General features: G+C 40.8%; 1 protein-coding gene across 1 annotated transcript in view; it reads left to right on the top strand.

The window, feature by feature from the left end:
- Window positions 1-18,952, top strand: part of LOC132822645 (solute carrier family 12 member 5-like) — a 340,455-nt gene that overhangs the window by 266,557 nt on the left and 54,946 nt on the right. Inside the window, exons 11-13 of the mRNA XM_060835891.1 lie at window positions 6,036-6,134; window positions 9,589-9,646; window positions 17,304-17,478. Coding sequence (XP_060691874.1) covers window positions 6,036-6,134; window positions 9,589-9,646; window positions 17,304-17,478 — 332 coding nt within the window. The remainder of the gene's footprint in view (window positions 1-6,035; window positions 6,135-9,588; window positions 9,647-17,303; window positions 17,479-18,952) is intronic.

The raw sequence follows: 18,952 nt of genomic DNA, 5'->3' as shown, positions 1-18,952 counted from the left end.
TTGTTGAGAGATCGCTGCTCTTTTTCGAAAACAAGTAATTTGACACTCATTGTAAGCGCTGTTTACACAGCTGCCAATTTAAGTAGTAGTTAAAGGTTTGCAGATAATCTAGATTCAAGTGCTAAGTACAAATGGAAATCCAGTCAGCAACAAATAGCTATTTGACCTGTGGACAAGTGACTAGTTATCAATGACAAAGGTCTCTGCCTTTCAACAACAATGTGATTGGGTGTCAGGCAGCCAAATAGTTTTGGGTTGTGAACACATTATGGAGCAGTCTTCACATTTCCTTCACCTCAGGAGCTGTGTCTGTTCTCTGCAATTAAAACACTTTAAGATGAAGAAAACCTGTTTCTTTTTCCTTAAGCAGTTGCTTTAAGCTATGACTTTTCATTAAAAAGCATAGGTATATAATAATCATGTGAACCAGTCATCTTGTGCCTTCTGCAAAAAAGGGAAAGTGGCTGCAAAGGAAGATTGAAAAACAGCATTCCAATCAGTACAAGAATAATCTCAGCAAATCCTGTGAACAGGAAATTCTGAATGGTTTTCCCAATGTTTCCCTCCACCCATAACACCCAAGCTTTCTTTTTGTCTATTTGTGTCAGTATGTATGTGTGTGGAACGAGAGTTTAAAAGTGGGTTCAAGTTTTTTCTTATGAAGTTTACATGTTGGTTTGGAGGCAGTTCAGGGAAGGTCTATTAGCATGATTCTAGAGATGAAAGGCTAGCTTTATAAGGAGAGGTTAAGCAGTTTAGGTCTATTTGCCCTTAAATTTAGTACAATGAGAGATCTAATTGAGGAATATCAGATGCTAAACAGATTGACAAAGTAGATGTATAGTGGATGATTCTAGTTGTAGGGTAATCTCAAATGCGAGATCATAATTTTAGGCTAAGGTGTGGCAGATTTAATGCAAATATGAGGAAGAATTATTTCTCTCAAAGTGTCATGAACATGTCGAATTCCCCACCCTAGATTGCAGTGGTCACCAGAGCACAGTAAATTTAACAAGGAAATACATTTTTAATTGGAAACATGTTAAAGAGTTGCTGGGAGTAAGCAGGAAAGTGGAATTGAGGCCAAAATGAAATTGGCCATGGTCAGCTCGAACAATGAATTGCCTACTCCTGGGTTTTATTTATCTTCTTATCAGTTATATATCAATAGTTTATAATTATTTACCAGTAGCTAGTGTCTGTTTATTTGTAATAAATAGTCATTTTTTTGCAAACACAGAAACCTGTTTCATGCTTTCTCTCTACCTGAGTCTGAAAAATAAATTGGGGAATTCTGCATACTTTTCAAAATCTTTAACTTTTGTGGAACTTTGGCAAAAGTAGGCCTGTATTTTTAGCATGATACCCACGTGAGGCCGGATGAAATGAAAGCTGCTCTGCACATGTAGAAGCTGGTGTCATCACTGCATAAAAATCAGGCAGCATTAAAAACATCGACCTACGTTATTTTCCCCAGCCCTCTCCCACTTCCCTCACTCCATTCACTTTTCTCCTGTTTTTAGTTTATTATTATGTCCAATGTATTAGATCAATGGAAACAGCACATTGACTCATTTGTCTTAATGAGAGTCCATGATCTGAAACCATGAAAGGCTTTATTTAGTTCCATAATTCGCACATTATGCTTCAGGAAGGGAAAGACTGCTTAATTTTGATGATTGATGTATCAAAACAAGGATCTACTTAATTCAGCCTCGAGAAGGATTTGATTGTAATGCTCTGATAGCAAAATGATTTGGTTTCTCAGGTAAAATTTAACATGTCTATGTGAAAGAACCTGACTGCTACCACCCTGGAACAGATGGAGGCTATGCCACAGTCTGAGTTAGCGCAGTGTGCTTTCTTTAGAGTTTTTCCCTTCAGAAATTCTGATTTAAGGCTATCTCAGTTATTTAACCAAACTGCCCTGACAACTCCATGGCAACAACTGAGCTGTACAGTTCACCAAGCTCCTGGATTCAATCTGTGCCAAGGTACAAACAGGTATAAACAGGTACAAAATTGATAGGAAAAGACCAGCCAGCTCATCAAACCTGTCCCTCACCTCAGGATGACTGGGCCATCATCTTGTTCTCCTTCCACCACCTTACATCTTCTAGCAGTCATGTGACGTCCCAGGAGAGGCAACAAACTAAATAGGAAAAAAACCTTGGATCAATAACAACAATATCAACAACTTACATTTAAGTAGCAGATTCAAGATATTAAAGCATCTCAAAGGGCTTCACAGGCACATAAAGAAACAAATTATGACACTGAACCATGTAAAAAGATATCGTGTTGCAATTGTACAAAACTCTGGTGCAGCTGCACTTGGAGTATTGCGTGCAGTTCTGGTCACCCCCTTATAGGAAGTATGTAGAGGCTTTGGAAAGGGTTAGAGCACATTTACTAAGATGTTGCCTGATATGGAGGGAAGGTCTTATGAGGAACGGCTGAGGGACTTGAGGCTGTTTTAGACTCCACATACCTCCTTCTGTAAATTTGAGATCAGGCCATACCTTGCTACCCATGTCTTAACTCATGTTTCCACTTTGAGAGAAGAAGGTTGAGAGGTGACTTAATTGAGACATACAAGATGATCAGAGGATTAGATATGATGGACAATGAGAACCGTTTTTTCCTCTGATGGCGATGGCTAGTATGAGGGGACATAGCTTTATATTGAGGGTTAATAGATACAGGACAGATGTCAGAGGTAGTTTCTTTACTCAGAGAGTAGTAAGGGCATGGAACGCCCTGCCTGCAACAGTAGCAGACTCGCCAACTTTAAGGGCCTTAAAATGATTATTGGATGAACATATGGGTGAAAATGGAATAGTGTAGGATGAATAGACTTCAGATTGGTTCAACAGGTTGGCGCAACATCGAGGGCCAAAGGGCCTGTACTGTGCTGTAATGTTCTATGTTCTATACCAGCTTGGGGGACTAAATGTAACTCAAGGGGGTAGGTTTGGAGGAGCATCTTAAAGGAGCAAAGTGAATCAGAGAGGTGCAGGAATTAATGTTTCACAGCTTACAACCTAAGCAACTGAAAGCAAACCAGTGATGGGGGTTATTTAAAATGTAGATGCACAAGAGATTGGCATTAGAACAGGACAGATATCGCAGAGGGTTGTGGAGCTGAAGGAAATGAGAGGTAAGGAAGAGTCAGGCCACGGCAGGGTTTGAAAGCAAGGATGAAACTGTGCTGGACCAGGAGTCAATCAATGTCAGCGAATATAAGAATGATGAGGAAACATGAGTTAAGACATGGGTAGCAAGGTATGGCCTGATCTCAAATTTACAGAAGGAGGTATGTGGAAGACCAGCCAGAGTGGTATGAAATCAAGCGTAGAGGTAACAACCATATGAATGAGGGCCTCAGCAACAGACAAGTTGAGACAGTGATGTCATGAAGGTGGAAATAAACAGCTAAAATGATGGCATGAATGTAAGGTCAGAAATTCAACAAGGGGAATAATTCTGGAAAGTGTAACTGCGCCTCTTCCCCACACTCTCAATATGATCAAAGCCGGTTCAAGAAACCAAGGAACATTGGACAAAGTGGGCAGCACGGTGGCAGAGTGGTTAGCACTGTTGCCTCACAGCGCCAGAGACCTGGGTTCAATTCTCACCTCAGGCGACTGTCTGTGTGGAGTTTGCATATTCTCCCCGTGCCTGTGTAGGTTTCCTCCAGGTGCTCCGGTTTCGTCCCACAGTCCAAAAATGTGCATGTTAGGTGAATTGGCCATGCTAAATTGTCCGTAATGTTAGGTGAGGGGGCAAATATAGAGGAATGGGTCTGGGTGGGTTGTTCTTTGGAGGGTCGGTGTGGACTTGTTGGGCCGAAGGGCCTGTTTCCACACCGTAAGTAATCTAATCTAAAAAAAATGTTATCAATAAGGATCTCCTTTGCTTCTTCTTAAGGGCTTTCACAGAGTCAGCATCCAGCATAGCAGCTTGCACTGCCTTTCAGAGGCCCACCACACTCTAGGAAAAATAAGAACCACTAACCATCCAATCTATTTTGAATCTTACAGAGTTTAAACCAGGTGTTAGATATTAAATGCGCTTGTCTTTGATGCAACTAACCTCAGCAAATTGGCAAGACATGAAAAGATCAGTCTTTCTCTTTTATTCACGACCCAGTCACCTTTACTAAAGAGTGTCTGTAAGATCACAAGCCACCCTAGTTTGACTCTCATCCTCTCAAGGTCTGAATAGCTTATTAATTCCACTGTCTGATCTCCTGCTAAAAGAAACTCTTACTTGGCCAAGGGAGTGGAGGGCAGAAGCTCCCAAGCTGGAGGTGGGAAAACCTGCAGCGAAACAGCAGAAGCAGTTTTTTTAAATTATTAAATGGGATGTTAGATTTGCTAGTAAGTACAGCATTTGTTCCTCATTCCTAATTGCCCTTGATAAGGTGCTGGTGAGCCAGATTCTTGTACAATTGTGTGCCATGTGTGTAGGTGCAGTTAGAAAGGGAGTTCTAAGACTTTGTTATAGGAATAGGGAAGAAATGGTGGTATAGCTTCATGCTAGAATTGTATGATGTCTGAAGGAGAGCTTGCATGGGGTGATATTCTGAAGTTCCCATCTGTCTGATATCCTTATCCTTTTGAATGAGAGAAGACAGAAATTGGGAAGGTGTTGTCAAAGAAGTCAATGGGACCAGCGAGTACAAGTTGTGTTAAACTTGTACAAAGCATTGGTTCAGCCTTGGCTGCTGTCCTACATCCAGTTCTACAAACTACAGGTTGAGTAGGAGTTTGAAAGAATGCCAAAAGTATTCACAAGAATGGTTCCAAGAATCTCAATCTCGATTACATAGATTGGAGAATTTACGACTAGACAGAGTCGATAGGGAAAATTGTCCCATTGATGGAAGGATCAGGAATCAGAAAGCTCAGGTTTAAGGTGATTGACAAAAGAAGCAATGCGGACATTGGGAAACTCTTTCTCCCACATTGATTGTGCAGTGTTATGAGGAAAGATTATTGGAGTTGCAATAAGTGAATTGTTCCTTCAGAGAGCCAGCACAGACTGTGGCCAAATGGTCTCCTTCTATGTTTCTATGTTTACTCGCCCTATTTCTACAAAATTTCTGTCCATTGAAGTTATAAGCAGATGTCTGGAGACAATCTCCTTGAATAAAAACCAAAAGAACTGTGGATGCTATATATCAGAGATAAAAATAGAAATTGCTGGACCAATCTCAACCAGTTCTGAGGAAGGGACACTTGACCTAAAACGTTTACTCTGATTTCTGTCACCAGACATTGCCAGACCTTCTGGGACATTCTGCTGCTTTTGTTTATGTCAGATAAGGAAACCAAACTTGATTGTTAAGGATAACATGCCATTAATTTGCAAAATGGGACAATAGAAAGTTGTACTGTGTGAATCTGACCATTACTGTTGCTCAGTATTTTCAATTCATGGAATAAAGTAGTTTTTTTTAATCACATATCAATATATCAGATGTTTTCTCAGTTTGTCTTCAAAAGAATTTAAAATTACCACATATAATGGCTATGCTGTTTAAATCACAATGGGAAATTATATCAAAGTACTCCATAGTTGCATATGGTGCAGCATTGGCTTCTCTTAAAGGTAAGACATGAAGTCCACTTACAAGAGAATCTAACAACAGCGTACCTGAGAGAATATGTAGGACCTCCAATTCATAACAGAAACTTGAATGGCAATAAAATTTCCAAATGATTCTCTTCACAGTGTTTTGCCTTCATTGTGTATCTACCCTGCATTCCCACAATAAGTAGTCCCCTAAAACCTCGCAGGAAGTTACTGTTTCACTGTCAAGTTAAAGAGTGAATACTTCTGTGCAAATGCATGTTTGCTTTCTTTTTCTATATTTCTAATTAACTTCCTTTCCGAAGCAATTATTGTATCAGCGGAGAAGGTGGACAAATGAGAGCCTACGGAAATTTGATTTGAGATACTAAAGCTCAGATCACTGCTACAGAGATTATGAAAATGCTCATGTGATCTATTCTTCAACTCTCTTCCAGGAATTATGGCTGGTTCAAATAGATCAGGAGACCTTAGGGATGCCCAGAAGTCTATTCCAATTGGTACAATCATGGCAATTGCAACAACGTCTGCAGTCTGTATCCTTTTGCCTCTTAATGCAGAATTTAGCTAACCTGCTCATAATAAGATAATTAAATGATAACTTTCATTGCTGTGGTGTACGGTGCACTAAATGGCTCCCACTTGTTTATTAGGCACAGAAGCTGACAAAACAATAATTTTAATAAGTATGTATAGAGGCTACTTAATGTTAGAAATATTAAATTAACTCAAGTTATAACTGGGATTTTAAAAATGAGTTAGCAAATTGTTTCATTTATCGTGTGTGAAATTTAGTGCAGCTATTTCTACTGATGGGCTTTCGTAAATATAGTGATCATACTTTAAATATCTATACTGATGTTTGCCATTCATCAAAATGAGAAACATCCAAACTTGGCAGAAATGTCAACTTATCTGTCTCCAGGAATGACTGGGTGGAATTTTAATTTGCAGTAGCATGAGTGTTTGAAAGTGGTTTAAAACAGGAAGCTTACCACACACTTCTGGCCATCAACAAGCGCGATGGACTAAATGGTCTACTCCTATTCAATAAGATCCAAATATCTGTCTTTAACTACAGCTTGCTTGGCTATGCGCAAAGTGACCTGTGAGAGAGATGGGTTACTAGTTTCAATATAGGCAAAAGTGAGGACTGCAGATGCTGCAGATTAGAGTGAAGAGTATGGTGCTGGAAAAGCACAGCAGGTCAGACAGCATCCGAGGAGAATCGACGGTGTGGGCAAAAGCCCTTCATCAGGAATGAGATTAGTTTCAATATGTTAATTGCTCAGTTAATATGTTAGTGACCTGGATTTTGAAATTTAACTGTGGTCCCACAAGTTTTTAGAGTTTCTTGAAACTTGCCAGATAAAGCCAGGTGAGAACACGCTGTCAAATGAGGCAGCTGGAAACATGATAGGAAGATGTGCCAATAATCATTAAAACCTTCCAACACTTTTATTGCCTACTTGTGAGAAATGCTTTGGAGGTTACATTGACAACTTTGTAAGTTAGTAAGTCTGACTTCCATTTCAGAGGTCTGATTTTTCAGATCATGGGTACTGTTTATTTTATTTTACTTTGGACTTCAGATGAGAACTAAGATGATTGATCTAACTGCTGGTTCAGATGAGTATCAGTACCAGCAGTGCCAGCAGAATCAGTACCAGCAGCACCAGCAGGATCAATCCCAGCAGAAACAGTAATAGCAGCATCTGCAGCATCAATATCAGCAGATTCAGTACCAGCAGCTCCAGTAGAATCAGTACCAGCACTACCTGCAGCATCTATATCAGCAGATTCAGTACCAGCAGCTCCAGTAAAATCAGTCCCAGCACTACCTGCAGCATCAATATCAGCAGCATCAGTCTGAGCAGGAGAAGCTGCGGCCTGCTCCTCTCAGGCCTGTTCACTCACAGCAGACAGGGGATGAGCAGAGGGGCACAGTTCATAAGAGACCAATCCTGTAAGACAGGATATAGAGGCAGTGAATAGGCTCCTTCAGTGTTTCAAAACACCAAATTCTGGAGCTTCAGGATCCCTCAGCAGGGGTCAGTGTGATGGAACAAGACCTTCTGCTTAATGGATCTGTCTCCAGTCTTTACCATTGACTGATAATATCACCACTGCCCTTGTCTTGCTGTTCACCAAGGTATGTATGGTGTGGTTGAAATACCCATCAAACATCACACTTTCGTTTTTACAGCTTCACAAGTATTCTTTTCTTCAATGGCTCCCACGATTCAGCATCTGCGTGCAACTGGGTAGAAGTTGGAGCAAGGCGTGCCATTTGAATGATTCTGCATTTGCTGTCCTTGTCTCCACCATCTGCTCTTGCTGACTTGTGATGTTTGAGATACTGGCTGAAAACCCAATTATTGGCTCCACCATTGTGTCATTATCTGAGCTAATAGGTGGTCTGTCTGTGTCCTGTAATGGGTTATCTTCAGAGTGAGGGGCCACTATTGACCACCTGCATCACTTCCTATGTGAGACTCAAAGCTAATTAAAGGAATTGTTAAACTAAGCATGTTTTAACTGATGATTGTGCAGATAATCGTAGTTCACTGGCTGTTGATAGTAAGTCATCAGGAGCGAGTTTTACATTTCATATGGCTGTCTGATATCTAATTCTGTCTACAGATCACTAACTAGATACCATCATGAGGCATGTTGATCCTCAATTGATGTCCAGTGTTTCTTCCTCTGCAGCTGTCAGTTGGTAGGTGGCTAGAGGTCCACTTCAAATTCTCTCTCTCTCTCTCAACACAAGAGATTGAGTGTGCACTTCTCCTGCAAAGAGGAAAACAAGAGACCTATATATAAAAGAAGGCGTTCAAAGTGTGGATAAGATCATAAGACATAGGAGTGGAAGTAAGGCCATTCGGCCCATCGAGTCCACTCCGCCATTCAACCATGGCTGATGGGCATTTCAACTCCACTTACTAGCATTCTCCCCGTAGCCCTTAATTCCTTGTGACATCAAGAATTTATCAATGGGGAACATTTGCTGAGGAAAAGATATAACACCATATAGGATTGAGAGAGACAGGAGTTCGATCAGCAAATGTGCATATGAGCAAGTACCAAGACAAGAGAGGTGGGCCTTTTCCTTTCATTACTAAGGAATTATAACTCCCTGAGATCTTTTGCAGTCTCCAGCATTATACCTGGGAAGATATCACTAAAATGAAGAGTAGTTATTGAATGACAGTCCATTATGTCAATCAGTTCTGACCTGTTCCCAACTCTGGTTTTGCATCTTAAATTTCACATTTGGAATAATCCTGTGCAGGCTGGAAACAAATTTGGCTCATGCTAGCCTGACTTGTATCTACTCAACCTGAATCATTGGGAAGCCCAATGTTAGGCTGAATTAGAAGTAAACCACCATCAAATATGCAGCAAAAAGTCTGACCTTCCCATGTGGTAGGAAGCTAGGGGAAATCTTCTCTGTCTTTGCCAGCCTTGCCTATGGCTGTCATTGGAATCTTTCCCTTCTGTCTTCCTTATCTTCTTCCATAGAATAGGGAACATAGTATTGTACAATGACCAAAAATTACCTTTATAATCAAAGGATAAACAAAATGAAAGGATGGAACTAGACTATTAATGAAAAGAGAAGCATATTGCTAATATCTTTTGGCTTGCACTCATCATGACAAATGCAAATTTCAAACACAGCAACTTGTATTGAAAGAGAAGAGGGCACAGATTGGTAGACAAGTTAAAATTGATTGGCTGACGTGTTGTCATGGAAAAAGCAATGAGGTTCCCCAAGCTCCCAGGTAAATCAAGGTTTTACTATCTCCCTTTTTGTATGTCTGAGAACCAGTCCTTGCATATGAAAATATCAGTTCTAGTAAATGTCAGTGAGCCACATGACAAGTATGACTGATTATCTTGAATTAGCTACTCGGTAGCTATTCCCCATTGCTTTCTCCATGTAGTCCTTCATTTCCTGTTTTAATCCTTAATACTTCATCACAGATGTATCCACGATCATTCTCTTTGGGGCATGCATTGAAGGTGTGGTACTCAGAGACAAGTAAGTACATGTTGTTCATTGCTAATAAAATATGCATCAAGAGAACTGAATGTATGGAGTCACGGCATGCAATGTATTTTCAGCTTCTTCCTCTTCATTGGCACTTTTCCTATTAAATTCCCTCTAAATTGTGCAGCACGCCGTAATTCTAGAGTCAGTCATGACTCCATCATGTTTGGCAGGTGCATTCCCCTGTTTGTGAATTAGCAATCACAGGCAGGGTAGCAATAGCTAGAATTGGCCTGCAAAACAACAGGCAAAATAAAATGCTGCCGTTAACACATAATGCTATTCTGAGACCTCTTCTGAAAACTAAACATAGAACCATAGAGCACAGAGGGAGGTCATTTATTTCCTGTGTTGTCTATTTTAGGGAACTATCCAATTGGTCTCACAGCTCCTTTTCCTGATCTATTATGTACAGTTTTCATGTTTAAAAGTGAACATCTCTCTCTCTCTCTTCTTACCGTCTGTTCATCAACAGATCGTGATTTTTTATTCCATTTTTTTAAAAAGGTGGTGTCATTTTTTCCATACTCTCTTTTTTGTGGAGTCTGACTCTGTAAAGATCACAGCAACATTGTTGTAACATTGAACCAGAAATATTGGTTATTTCACATGTTCGTAGATGCAGGGAATAATTCTTTTCTACAGAGGCCACTTGCAAAATTTATGGAGAGATTGAATCAAAAAGGAATAATTAGCAACCCCTTTAAGCTTATCAATGTTCTTGCCTTTAAGATGGAGTACAATGCTGGAGTTAGCAGTCTGGAATTCTTTGATGGGATGTTTGATTGGCAGCCAGCAGTTGACAAGTTGTCTACAGATTCTTCTCGTTCAAAACAAAAATCTCTTTGAAGTTCATCTGAGGCAGATTTAAACTCAGCCTCACTGTTTTGGCAAATAAAAGTTGATTGCTTCATACAGCACAAATGTAGGTCATCAACTATTTTTTACAGGCTAATGCTTTTCTTTTGTAGTCCAGAGCTAGGGGTTTTGTACTCCCGGTGCAGGTATATGGAGCAACACTAACCCTTTAATTGACTGCTATCTCAGAATTGTATAGCTAAAAAACCTCTTGTGGGGTTGGGTGTGGCAGAAATATAGTTACTCATTAAGACAAAAGTTCACCTTGCAAATAACCAACTGTCTATGGTCCATATCAGAGATGAAAGAGAAAATCTTTAACACATCTTACAGAACAGGGGCAACTTGAAATGCTATTGTATCGGGACTTTACTTGGAGATCCCTTTGACTCTGTGCCAGATTATAATACAAAAGTAAGCATTCTAATCCTAATAGAAGATGCATGAGACATTGATTGCTTGATTTAAAGTTTCAGAGAGGTTACTGCTCAGTCCAGTCACATGATTTAAAACAGCCATTTTTGTTTTTTTTAAGTCATGAAATATGTTGGTAAATATTTTTTCAATCCTTCTATGACATCACCACACTGCAAATAGACTATAAACAATAGATGCGGGAGTAGGCCATTCTGCCCTTCGAGCCTGCACCACCATTCAATATGATCATGGCTGATCATCCTTAATCAGTATCCTGTTCCTGCCTTATCTCCATAACCCTTGATTCCACTATACTTGAGAGCTCTATCCAACTCTTTCTTAAATGAATCCAAAGACTGGGCCTTCACTGCTCTCTGGGGCAGAGCATTCCACACAGCCACCACTCTCTGGGCGAAGAAGTTTCTCCTCATCTCTGTCCTAAATGGTCTACCCCGTATTTTTAAGCTGTGTCATCTGGTTTGGCACTCACCTATCAGCGGAAACATGTTTCCTGCCTCCAGAGTGTCCAATCCATTAATAATCTTATATGTCTCAATCAGATCCCCTCTCAGTCTTCTAAACTCAAGGGTATACAAGCCCAGTCACTCCAGTCTTTCAGTGTAAGGTAATCCCGCCATTCCAGGAATTGACCTCGCTGCACTCCCTCAATAGCCAGAATGTCTTTCCTCAAATTTGGAGACCAGAACTGCACACAGTACTCCAGGTGTCATCTCAACAGGGCCCTGTACAGCTGCAGAAGAACCTCTTTCCTTCTATACTCAATCCCTCTTGTTATGAAGGCCAGCATGCTATTAGCCTTCTTCACTACCTGCTGTACCTGCATGCTTACCTTCATTGACTGGTGTACAAGAACACCCAGATCTCTCTGTACTGCCCCTTTACCTAAATTAATTCCATTTAGGTAGTAATCTGCCTTCCTGTCCTTGCCACCTTCGTGAATAACCATACATTTATCCACATTAAACTGCATCTGCCATGCATCTGACCACTCACCTAACTTGTCCAGGTCACACTGTAATCTCCTAACATCCTCATCACATTTCACTCTGCCACCCAGCTTAGTATCATCAGCAAATTTGCTAATGTTATTGCTAATACCATCTTCTATATCATTAACATATATTGTAAAAAGCTGCGGTTCCAGTACTGATCCCTGCAGTACCCCACTGGTCACTGCCTGCCATTCCGAAATGGAGCCGTTTATCACTACTCTTTGTTTCTGATCAGCCAACCAATTTTCAATCCAAGTTAGTACTTTTGCCCCCAATACCATGCACCCTTATTTTGCTCACTAACCTCCTATGTGGGACTTTATCGAAAGCTTTCTGAAAATCCAGGTACACTACATCGACTGGATCTCCCTCGTCCATCTTCAGAGTTACATCATCAAAAAATTCCAGAAGATTAGTCACGCATGATTTCCCCTTCATAAATCCATGTTGACTCTGACCTATCCTGTTACTACTATCCAGATGTGCCGTAATTTCATCCTTTATAATAGACTCCAGCGTCTTTCCCACCACTGAGGTCAGACTAACTGGTCTATAATTTCCTGTTTTCTCTCTCCCACCTTTCTTAAAAAGTGGTACAACATTAGCCACCCTGCAATCTGCAGGAACTGATCCCAAATCTATCGAACTCTGGAAAATAATCACCAACGTAACCACGATTTCTTGAGCCACCTCCTTCAGTACCCTGGGATGTCAGCCATCAGGGCCCAGGCACTTATCAACTTTCAGACCTAACAGTCTCTCCAACTCCAATTCCTGGCAAATATATATTCCCTTAAGTTCAGGTCCTTCAGCCACTGTTACCTCAGGGAGATTACTTGTGTCTTCCCCAGTGAACACAGATCTGAAGCACCAATTCAATTCTTCTGCTCTTTCTTTTTCCCCATAATATATTCCCTCATTTCTGTCTTCAAGGGCCCAATTTTAGTCTTAACCATTTTTTTGCCTTTCACATACCTAAAAAAACTTTTACTATCTTCCTTTATATTATCGGCAAGTTTACCTTCGAACCTCATTTTTTCTCTGCATATTTCCTTTTTAGTAATCCTCTGTTGTTCTTTAAAAGCTTCCCAGTCCTCCATTTTCCCACTTATCTTTGCTATGTTATACTTTTTTTCTTTTAACTTTATATGTTTCATAACTTCCCTCGTCAGCCACGGCCACCCATGCCTCCTCTTAGGATCTTTCTTCCTTTTTGGAATGAACTGATCCTGCAACTTCTGCATTATACACAGGAATATCCATCATTGTTCCTCCACTGTCATCCCTGCTAAGGTATTGCACCATTGAACTTTAGCCAACTTCTCCCTCATAGCTCCATATTTCCCTGTATTCAACAGAAATATTGTCACTTCCGATTGTAACCTCCCCCTTTCAAATTGCCGATTGAAGCTTATTGTATTATGGTCACTACTTCCCAATGGCTACTTCACTTCGAGGTCCCTGACCAATTCTGGTTCGTTGCACAATACCAGATCCAGAATTGCCTTCTCCCTGGTAGGCTCCAGCACCAGCTGTTCTAAGAATCCATCTCGGAGGCACTCCACAAAGCCTCTTTCTTGAGGTCCAATACCATCCTGATTCTCCCAGTCTACCTGCATTTTGAAATCCTCCATAACAACTGTAGTAACATCTTTGCGACAGGCCAATTTCAGCTCCTGATTTAACTTACATCCAACATCCAGACTACTGTTTGGGGGCCTGAAGATAATCCCAAGAGGGTCTTTTTACCCTTAGTATTTCTCAGCTCTATCCACATTGACTCTACATCCCCTGATTCTAGGTCCCCCTGCGCAATGGACTGAATATCATCCCTTACCAACATGGCCACCCCACCCCCTCTGCCCGTCAGTCTGTCCTTACGATAGCCTTGAATATTCATTTCCCAGGCCCTGTCCACTTGAAGCCATGTCTCCGTTATCCCTACAATGTCGTATCTGCCAATTTTCAAAAGAGCCTCAAGCTCATCCATCTTATTTCTAATGCTTCGTACGTTCATATACAGTATTTTTAATTTGTTACTGCTCTCACCCTTCCCATCAACCCCTATGCCACTCAACCTTACACCATGATCCCTTTCTGAGTTTTCTGCCGCATTGAGACAGTTGTTTTTCTTGACTTCCCTTGTTCTAACTTTCCCTCCAATTTCCGTCTTAAACATCCAGTTTGTCCCCTCCCCCCTGCTACTTAGTTTAAACGTAGCTGTGTTGCAGTAGCAAACCTGCCTGCCAGAATGCTGGTCCCTAACCTATTCAGGTGCAAACCGTCTCTCTTGTAGAATTTATGCTTACCACAAAACATACCCCAGTGATTCAAGAATTTAAATCCTTGCTTCCTGCACCAGTTCCCCAGCCACACATTCAAGTCCATTATCTCCATGTTTCTGGCCTCATCAGCCCGAGGAACTGAAAGCAAACCGGAGATAACCACCTTGGAGGTCCTGCTTTTCAGCCTTCTTCCTAGTTCTCCAAAGTATGTTCCTCCTCTTCTTCCCGACATCATTTGTGCCGACATGTATCACCACCTCTGGCTCTTCACCTTCGTCCTTGAGGATTTCCTGCACTCTGTCTGTGATGTCTTTAACCCTGGCGCCAGGAAGGCAACACACCATCCTTAAGTCCCGTCTGCTGCCACAAAAACCCCGGTCAGTTCCTCTCACTATGGAGTCCCCTATTACCACGGCTCTGTGCGATGTCCAACTCTTCCTTTGCCATTATTTATCCAATTCCTCTGTAAATATTACTATTGAATATGGTTCTTAAATGCGTGGGCTCTTGTGAAACCAGGATTCAACTCAACAGTGCACTCAATAGCACAAAGACATAATTAACCTACAGTCATCTTTCGGGATCTCACATGAAGATGGCATTTGTGTCACCATTGTGGGACTGCTCAGGCCTGCAGACTTAAACATCTAGAATGGAAGGGTTAAATTTAGGAATGGATGTGAGGCAAAGTGTATACAAATAGGACAATTGATTTTTTTCGATTAATTATTGAGATGTGTGTCTGATGGGTATATTCTGTATTGTCCATCCTTAGTTTCCTTCAGGCATAACCAAATAGCTTGCTGAATCATACTAAGAACCAAGTAAGAGTCAACCACACTGTAATGAGACTGGAGTAGTTTAGATCAAGTAGAGCTGGCAGGTTTCTTTCACATGAAGGATGTTAGCGCAGCAGTTCTTCTTTTACAATGAGGGTCCAAAAACTTCCATGGTCACAACTGCTCCATTTATTGGATTCATTTTCACATCTTGATGTGAACTTTGGAACAAATCACTGAGATACTCTGTAGTTCCCTAGCCACTTGACTGCCTTTTTCCATATCTGTAATATATTTTATAATATTTTATCTTGAAAAACTGTGAACTATTTAGTGCAATAGTGAAATATTAAATCTGTGATCTCTTAAACCAAAGTGTAAGTATGTGATGTCTTGAAATGTTTTGTCAAGGCTTTAGGACCTTTAGTCAGCAAAATGTCCAACCATACTTGGGCACATTTTCCATTACTTATTTTGCAAAAAAGAAAAAAAAAATTTCCATTGCATAAAATGTAAAGCAAATAGGCTGAGTCTAAGCTCTGAAGTTTCCAAAAACAAAACAAGAACATGGCTTGCCGAAATAATATTAATTGTTGCTGTCATCTTGGTCTTGAATACCTTTTCATTTTGACACTCTCAAATTTCTGTGCAGTCACTGGTAAATTTAAGGTAATTGGAAGTTCATTCATATTCCCAATCAGTGACAGATGACATTACCATCCTTTACTTATGGAAACTGTGCAATTTCATCTCCATTCCACTCTGCAATTTCTGGGTTGTTTTAAAGGGCAAAGGTGAGAGCTGGACTTTTTTTTAATCACTGTATTTGCTCACTATCCTTGCAGTGTTGCTGCAGGGCCTCACTCACTTGTGGTTTGGATCCAAGTCAACTACTGTGCTAGCCAGAAGCACTTGCCATCTCAGGATGTATAGAGAAAAATAGAGCAATTAATTCCATTTAAGCTCATCTGTCTAAAAAGAACATACAGTTCTCTCAACACCACTTCATTTTTTTTTGGCTCCACCACCGAACTCTGCATTACAAAGAAATTACAACACAGATGCTGTCGAATGGACATTCAGCATTGGTAACAAAAACAGAAACTAGTGGAAAATCTCGGCAGCTCTGCAGCATCTGTGGAGACAAAACAGAGTTAATGTCCAGTGGCCCTTCTTCAGAACTGATTATAGCTAAGGAAGTTTTGGTATATATGCTAAAGATGGGGCTGAACAGCCATGTCCGACCCATCTCCCATACTTCAGCTCTCACCCCAGTCACCCCTCTGACAACATCAATAGGGTCCCTTTCATCTTCACCTACCACCCCACCAGCATCAACATCCAAAAGACTGTTAACTGCTGCTTCCACCATCTCCAGTAGGATGCTACCCTAAGACACTTATTCCCTTCCCTTGTCTGCTTTCTGCAGAGACTGTTCCCTCTGAGACACATCCTCCACTCCACAGCCTCTCCACAGCACAACAGTACCTTCCCATGCAATTGCACAATGCATAACACTTACCTGTTTACTTCCTCTTTCCTCACTTTCTAAGGCCACAGATATTTACCCGATTTATTCGCTGCTCATAATGTAGCCTCCTCTACATTGGAGAAATGAAGCACAAGCTGGGTGACTGCATTGCAGAATGCTTGTATCTGTCCACAGAAATAAGCTTGAGCTTCCTGTTTCCTGCCACTTTAACACACCACCATGTTCTCTGGCCAACATCTCTCTCTCTGACTTGCTGAGGTGTGACAGTGAAGCTGAACACAAGCTGGAAGAACAAAACCTCATTTTCCACTTGGGGAAGCTGCAACTTTCTGAAGTCAATATCAAGTTCAACAATTTTATAGCTTAACATCTTCTCCCATCTTCCAATCCCAATCCCCACACATTAAGTCTTGCCATCACATGGGCTGTTACCACAAACAACCCATTGTCAGACACTAATGGGCCCCATTAGCAACTATTGATTCCCCCAGACTGACCTTCATCCATTTCTTTGTCTAACTGTTTCTCTCTCGCTCTCTGGGCTCCATCTCCTCCTCTTGTTTACATCTCGCTATGTCATCATCAGCACATATACCAACCTTTTCCTAGCTACTATCCGTTCTGAAGAAGGGTCACTGGTCCTGAAACATTCACTCTGCTGTCTCTCCATAGATACTGCCAGACCTGATGAGCTTTTCCAGCAATATCTGTTTTTGTTTCTGATTTCCAGCTTCCGCAGTTTTTTTTATATATAATTGTGACCACATTGAGTTAAGTTTGTAAACCAGGCCTCTTTTTTTTTAGATTCGGAGAGGCTGTGAATGGAAATCTTGTGATTGGAACATTGTCCTGGCCATCTCCATGGGTCATTGTAATTGGTTCATTCTTCTCCACGTGTGGCGCTGGTCTTCAGAGTCTGACAGGTGCCCCTCGCCTCCTGCAGGCTATCTCGAGAGATGGCATTGTACCTTTCCTACGGGTATGTTTTTGCAGCTTCACTTGTGCTTATCATGGAACAAAGATCACATTAGGAGCATGTGAAAGAATGCTCGTGTTAAATGTATGAAAATTCTACTTCATTCTGATCCAGATTTGCAAACCTGGTTATTTCCTCACCATGAGGTAATTGAAAACAATGAGGCAATCAGTTTCCAACATGAACCTTGGGGGAACAGGGCTTTGTGATAAATTGAGATAAAATCAGAGGTAGTTTAACAATCTAAGGGAAACATGTAAGGACAATAGTGAGGATCGTTTTGTTGATGTTTAGTTCCATGACTACATTCTAACATCTGAAACCACTTCAATACAGATATTGAAAAAGTACTGCTACTGATTCCACATCTTTTTGGAAACGGAGAAAATATAGCAGTTACACGTCCTCTACACCAGTGCCTGAATCTGAGGACATTATTACATGGGTTTATGGAAGAAAAACTAGGGTTGATTGCTCCTTCTCATTTTAACTTACTCCACTCAATGACGACCTTCTACTTCACAAAATGCATGTTTATGATTGAGCTACCCCTAACAGGCTGGAGGACATCCTCTCATGAAAAGTCAGAGCTATTCCTCTCACACTTAATCATTTATTGCAATGGTTTTCCTTATCTTCCATTCCTTCAGGCAAATGGGAGAGGTGCTGAGGAAACAAGTGGAGTCACTAGATCTAGATGATTTGTCAGCTACATTGATCTAGGTTCTGTGAGCACTCTGGAACATGAAAAGTCAAGTCATGTACTGCATGACAGAGTATCCCAAATGTAGTGAGATCTGAAATTTAATCAGGAGTGTTTTCTTGAGCAAACAATAAGATCACTGACCATATGCAATGGGATCACGGAGATCCTTGACAATAGTAATTGAATGTGACAGAAATACCAGCTATAGCCTTTACACATACTTTCCTACTGAGCTGTATGCTGAATTGTTATTGTGGTGTCACTCTCTCCTTAGGTACAGTTCATCACAATTTCATATCTCTGAATTGAAGAGACAGTCTCTCTTGAACTGTTGCTAATCTTCTGCTCTCAAAGCCTTGAGCATTCTGTGACATATTTTGTAGATGCAATTGCAAAACGTGGTTGATGTAATCCCACACTTGCTTGTACAGAAGAATTCATATGTTTTCATTGAGAACAGTAATTTCTGAATTCCATTTTGTTTTATTTGAAATAGCAAATGCTTTTCTTCCTGAGATGAATAAAACAGAAGAAATAGAAGTTGTTCCCACCCATGTAATCAGTGAAAATGTGGCTTGGTGTCAGGGCCATGCAGAAGTGGTAAAAGGTGCCTCACTCATGTTCAAAACCACATGTGTGGTATTATGTTCTCGCAACCAACAAGGACATTTATGTAATTTAACTCGACAGACGTGATTTTCTCAGCGCCTTCTGTTTTGTGTAGGGTTGTGCCTGCTGTAAAACTCACCGTATCATTTTTGCCCACACTTA

Source organism: Hemiscyllium ocellatum, chromosome 15, assembly GCF_020745735.1.
Source record: "Hemiscyllium ocellatum isolate sHemOce1 chromosome 15, sHemOce1.pat.X.cur, whole genome shotgun sequence".
Taxonomy (NCBI): Eukaryota; Metazoa; Chordata; class Chondrichthyes; order Orectolobiformes; family Hemiscylliidae; genus Hemiscyllium; species Hemiscyllium ocellatum.
This window is presented reverse-complemented; position numbering and strand designations above follow the sequence as displayed.